Source organism: Rosa rugosa, chromosome 3 (genome assembly GCF_958449725.1).
Source record: "Rosa rugosa chromosome 3, drRosRugo1.1, whole genome shotgun sequence".
Classification (NCBI taxonomy): Eukaryota; Viridiplantae; Streptophyta; class Magnoliopsida; order Rosales; family Rosaceae; genus Rosa; species Rosa rugosa.
In genome coordinates this window covers 57846321-57852365 of record NC_084822.1, presented here as the reverse complement: position 1 = coordinate 57852365, position 6045 = coordinate 57846321, and the positions used below count along the sequence as shown (strand labels likewise).

At 37.5% G+C, this 6045-nt stretch overlaps 1 protein-coding gene across 1 annotated transcript; it reads left to right on the top strand.

The window, feature by feature from the left end:
* Positions 1-109: 109 nt before the first annotated feature.
* Positions 110-5737, top strand: LOC133738441 (aminopeptidase M1-like). Its single transcript, XM_062165981.1, has 19 exons — positions 110-305; positions 413-515; positions 594-783; positions 868-961; positions 1125-1278; positions 1369-1473; positions 1554-1670; positions 1836-1949; positions 2349-2531; positions 2724-2946; positions 3015-3104; positions 3192-3313; positions 3391-3488; positions 4177-4354; positions 4464-4578; positions 4659-4726; positions 4835-4909; positions 5195-5272; positions 5365-5737. The coding sequence occupies exons 1-19, from the start codon at positions 148-150 to the stop codon at positions 5548-5550; spliced, it is 2451 nt and encodes an 816-aa protein (XP_062021965.1). The 5' UTR covers positions 110-147; the 3' UTR covers positions 5551-5737.
* Positions 5738-6045: the final 308 nt, after the last annotated feature.

Genomic DNA, 6045 nt, shown 5'->3' with positions numbered 1-6045 from the left:
ACTAGATCTTAGTGCGCTGTTTGGCTGTTTCAAATTGTAGGAAAAGGAAAGACCATTTTTGGCATTTGAAATATCACCTCCTTGACTCTTTCTCTTTGACTTAGAAAGAGATGGTGTTGTTCTAACTGTGAATGACGGACTGAATTAATGTTTGAGCAGGTTTTCAAGCCTTTGAAAGCTGAGACATTCGAAGAAGATGGCATTTTGGTTTTGGAGTTTGGAGAGACACTTCCGACTGGGCCGGGAGTTTTGGCCATTGGGTTTGAAGGAATTTTGAATGACAAGATGAAGGGGTTCTATAGAAGGTACACTTTATATGTCGCTTATCTTGTGAAGCATACCTTCTTTTGTTCCTTGGGTTTATATAATTCAAGAAAGCTGAAAAGCTGAAACTATGATTTATTCTGTGCAGTACATATGAGCATAATGGTGAGAAGAAAAATATGGCAGTTACCCAGTTTGAACCTGTTGATGCCAGGCGGTGCTTTCCCTGTTGGGACGAACCTGCTTGGAAGGTCTCTTTTGGTTAAATTATTGCATTCTAGAGTTTATGGCTTGACTACTTTTATTCTCACGGGCACCTTGACTTACAGGCTACGTTCAAGATTACATTGGATGGTGTTCCATCTGAATTAGTAGCCCTTTCCAACATGCCGGTTGTTGAAGAAAAAGTGGATGGACATCTGAAGACAGTTTCATATCAGGAGACACCAATTATGTCTACATATTTAGTGGCTGTTGTTGTCGGATTGTTTGACTATGTTGAAGATCATACATCAGATGGTATGTTCATAAACAATGTCTGGTGTTTTGTGTGTATGCTACTATAACAATGTAGTGATGGTCTGACATTTCATCTCTTCACAGGAGTCAAAGTGCGCGTATATTGTCAAGTTGGTAAAGCAAACCAAGGGAAACTTGCTTTGAACGTTGCTGTCAAAACACTTGAATTGTACAAAGAGTATGTTTATATATCATGTAATTATCATTTTCCAAGCTGTTGTTAATCAAGCATAATACATGATGTGCACTATGAGTAGTTGTTACTCAAGTTTTTAATTCTTTTGTGTTCATGCTGCATTATTTGGCATTCAATATGAAATCAATGTCGGCATATTCTACAGATACTTTGCTGTACCATACCCTTTGCCCAAATTGGATATGGTTGCAATTCCTGATTTTTCTGCTGGGGCCATGGAGAATTATGGTTTAGTTACATACCGTGAAACAGCTTTGCTCTTTGATGAACAGCATTCTGCAGCTGCCAACAAGCAAAGGGTAACATTACATTTGAATGCTACTCTAGATTTCAAACTTTATTTTTGCTCCCAAGTTATGTTTAATCATTACATTTGATTCTTGTAAAAGGTTGCAACTGTGGTGGCACATGAATTGGCCCACCAGTGGTTTGGAAATCTTGTAACAATGGAATGGTGGACACATTTATGGCTGAATGAGGGATTTGCAACTTGGGTATATATTCTCTAATTCCATTTGTCGAATTTTTTATTCTACATGCTCGCAGGACTGATTGATGTATCTTTTGTTATTAGGTGAGCTATTTAGCTGCTGATAGCCTATTCCCTGAATGGAAAATATGGACTCAGTTTCTTGATGAATCTACTGAAGGTCTTAGGCTGGATGGGCTCGAAGAATCTCACCCTATCGAGGTATTTCTACATGGACTAAGTTACCATAGATTATATATATTTCTTATCCAAAATTTGCTATTGCCGGCTATGGAACTTTGGATACCTGCCTCACAGGCTTAAAACCCCCACTGCTACATTTGGGGGGTGTTGGCATCTTATAACTTAATCTCTTTTCCTGCACAGGTGGAGATAAATCATGCTTGTGAGGTGGATGAAATATTTGATGCTATAAGCTATAGGAAAGGTGCTTCTGTTATTCGGATGCTACAAAGCTATCTTGGTGCTGAACCCTTTCAGGTTGGGCCTTTGAATTTCTAGCAGTTGTCCCTCTTTGAGCAACTATCTTGTTTTCTGAGATTTTACATTTATCTCATGGAAACTATCAAGAGATCTGTGCATGTCCTATTCTAAGAGGGGAGATATTGGAGAATATGTCTCTAGAAAGCTGCTGGAGTGATTTAGAATACTGAGATTGTTGGTGAGGAGTATATAAGGTTGTTGCGGATAGGACTTTTTAAAATGTTATATTGGGAGGTATTACTGTAGTTAAATTTGATGGCTATTTGAAGAATCACGCACTATTTAGCATATGATAAAGATGTTTGATACAATGTGTCTCATATTCTTGAATTTTTAACTTTCAATAATTAATTCTCATTAAAAGTTTAGTTAAAAATTGTTTGTTCTTGCATGCAGAGGTCACTGGCTTCATATATAAAAAAGCATGCCTACTCGAATGCAAAAACAGAAGATCTATGGGCTGCCCTGGAGGAAGGATCTGGTGAACCTGTGAACAAGCTAATGAATTCATGGACAAAGCAACAAGGTTACCCAGTTGTTTCCGTCAAGGTCAAAGATCAGAAATTGGAGTTTGAACAGGTTTCCTTCTGTTTCCGGTCCTTCATTTAATTATCAAATTAAGCTCTGAAAGAACTTGGAGCTATAAATATACAAGCTGTTAAATTATTTGTTTAGGGTTTTGATAGATATATCAGTTGTTAAATTGTTTGTTTAGCTTTTATTCCATGGTATTTGGAAATGAACAAAGATCTAATAAATTAATACTGGCAGACACAATTCTTGTCAAGTGGTTCTGAAGGCACTGGGCAATGGATCGTGCCGATAACATTATGCTGTGGCTCATATGATGTACGCAAAAGTTTCCTACTACAAACAAAGTCCGAAAGTCTGGACATAAAGGAATTTCTGGGTTGCTCAGTAGCGGAGACTGGAAGCACATGCAATAAAAACAATGGACAATGTGGTTGGATAAAGCTCAATGTGGATCGGGCAGGTTTTTACAGGGTGAAATATGATGATAAACTTGCAGCTCAATTAAGAAATGCGATAGAGAAGAAACAGGTTTTTACAGGGTGAAATATGATGATAAACTTGCAGCTCAATTAAGAAATGCGATAGAGAAGAAATACTTGTCTGCAACTGACAGATATGGTAATGCTCTTTTCATACACACTTTTGTTTATACTTAGATGGTGAGAATAGCACTTTTCATCAATTTTTTTTTTCTTCCCTTTTCAGGCATCTTGGATGATGCAGCTGCCCTTACTACGGCTCGCAAGCAGTCTTTTGTCTCATTGCTTACCTTGTTGGGTGCTTACAGAGAGGAACTTGACTACACAGTGCTTTCAAATCTGATTACTGTAATGATCTTCTTTGCATTGTGTTATTGCTGCTTCTTTTATGGCCTAGGTCTGATTGCGGTCTTTACTTTTTACAGGTAAGTTATAAGCTGAAAAGAATTGCTGATGATGCTGTACCTGAGCTAGTGGATCTCCTTAATCAGTTCTTTATTGGCCTTCTCCAGTACCCTGCAGAGTGAGTTAGTTATTTTCTGTACAGCTGTAGTACCTAAGACGATCTGAAATTGAGATCTGTAACAATTGAAATTGCTCTGTCCACTGCTCTTTTAACCTCACGTGATATGAGTCAGTTTCTTATCATATCTAATAAATAGTAGGAGTCATATGGAAAATTTGCTAAACTGCCTATGCAGAGAAAGAAGATCATGGCAGATATAGATGATTAAAGTAATGTTGTATTGGAAATCCATGAAAATAAAATCCTGGGGGTTATGAATTCCTCAGTCCATAAGACTGCTAAAATATTATAGAATATAGGGTCTAGCATGAATGATTTAGTGGTTGAAAACCTGTCAAATTATGTTGATGTATAAAGAAAGTGATAGAAGTGTCACACTGAGGAAATGGACCACCCCAGAAAGGAAAGAAAGAAGCATCTTGCATTCAAATTGAATTTCCTTCCTCTATACATACATGCTGACCTTTACCATGAGATATGGAATCTTATATATGAGAATTCTAGGATTGCCGGCAAAGTGTATATGCATTTATGTGAGTAAAAACTGTTGATCTAGGTAAGATCTTCTGATGACAAAGAATATTGGGAAGGTGAGAATGTTTGACTGTCTCGAACTATATGTATGATTAGTCTCTTTTTCCTTATTTGGTTGATTATTTTATTTTAATCTTGACTATATCTACAGGAAGCTTGGTTGGCAACCAAAACCGGGCGAGAGCCATTTAGATGCAATGTTGAGAGGAGAACTTTTGACTGCCCTTGTTTCATTTGGACATGATCTAACAATTGATGAAGCAATCAAGCGGTTTAATGCCTTCTTAGATGACAGAAATACATCACTCCTTCCTCCTGACATAAGAAGGGTTGTTTTTTATACCTATCAAAGAAGCCATTGGTTTTTTATGTAAACATCAACATACATATTTAGCCTTTAAAGGCCTCACTAATGTTTGTTATGTACTATTGTTGCAGGCAGCATATGTGGCTGTAATGCAACGAGTAACTGCATCTAACAGATCGGGCTATGAATCTCTTCTTAGAGTTTACAGAGAGACTGATCTAAGCCAGGAGAAGACCCGCATTTTAGGTAATAATAATCATTTTCTATATGATGTTAACATTTGAGTTTGTTCACTTGTGAAGTAACATATCTTTCTCTGCCTGTAGGTTCACTAGCATCGTGTCCAGATCCTGACATAATACTTGAAGTTCTCAACTTTTTGTTGACTAAAGAGGTATTTCAGATATCATATCTCTTAATTGGAGGTTGGAAGTTATATATTAGTAATAAATAGAGTATCTAAGAGCTCAATGGTACTGACGTTGAATGCACATCTCTATAGGTTCGTAGTCAGGATGCTGTCTTTGGACTAGCTGTTGGTAGTGAAGGACGAGAAACAGCTTGGACGTGGCTGAAGGTAATTTCCAAGGGGGGTTTAGAGGAATTATAAGAGATAAAATTGGAAACAAAAGATGGGGATGGGAGCTTGGATCTTTGCATGACTTGTGTACATGAAAATGCTTCAACTTCTATGGGAATCACTTAGCGTACCGGGTTGTTTATTGTGTATGGGAACTAATTTCACCATTGGCTGGGCTTCTCTATTAGTCTGATTTTGAGTGTTCAGCAGAGTTTATTACAAACTGCAGAATTGTCTTCAAATATATTTCTTTACATTTTGCTCTGGATGATTGAACTACAGAATAACTGGGAGCACATCTCTAAGACCTGGGGTTCTGGATTTCTGATTACTCGCTTTGTCAGTGCAACCGTCTCACATGTATGTTCTCCGTCTCTCTTTCTCTTGAAATTGATATTCTTGCCATTTTTCTGAAATCTTTTCCTTTGCCGGTTACCTTGTTCCTTCCGCAGTTTGCTTCCTTAGATAAGGTAAAGGAAGTGGAGGAATTCTTTGAAGCTCATCCCAACTCCGCCATAACTAGAACCCTGAAGCAGAGCATTGAGCGGGTAAAGATCAACGCCAAATGGGTTGAGAGCATCCAGGGTGAGAAGAATCTTGCCGATGCTGTGACGGAGTTGGCATACAGGAAATACTAGATTGCATGTTGGGCTTGAAGAGTGAATTTCTCTAATCATGTCATTCGACTATAAATAAAGGAACATTAGCAAATTGATAATAATGTACTTATGGATTTTTAATTTAATATCTGATTCGATAATGTAGCACTGTTCTTATTTTTCTCTCCATACGATATGATTTGATAAATGACCTCCTTTTAGTTGATTCTGTTGTTATTTTTTTTTTTTTACTTATTCATTATTCTTTTGCCTCTCATACAAAAAAAAAAATTAAATAAATAAATCATCTGGTGTGGTAAGCTTGTCAAACGGCCTAACATGGAACTTCCGTGTCTACCTTCTAAGTCTAAACCCACATCAGTTTGTGGCCTAAGTGCCTACTCCCACTAGTTTGTGGCCAGAGTCCCAACTCTTATGCTTAGTGTTCGAGTCCTAAGTCTCACTATTAACTTGCTAATGTAACCGAGATGATTTGCTACCTCACTTCCGATCAAAGAAATGATTGATAACTTG

What these genes read in the sequence shown, in the direction of transcription:
- LOC133738441 (XM_062165981.1), top strand. Translation starts at nt 148, where the DNA reads ATGTTTGAGCAGGTTTTCAAGCCTTTGAAAGCTGAGACATTCGAAGAA. An exon ending in GGGACGAACCTGCTTGGAAG is followed by an intron (nt 516 to 593) that starts GTCTCTTTTGGT and finishes CTTGACTTACAG; the next exon opens with GCTACGTTCAAGATTACATT. An exon ending in ACTTTTTGTTGACTAAAGAG is followed by an intron (nt 4,727 to 4,834) that starts GTATTTCAGATA and finishes ACATCTCTATAG; the next exon opens with GTTCGTAGTCAGGATGCTGT.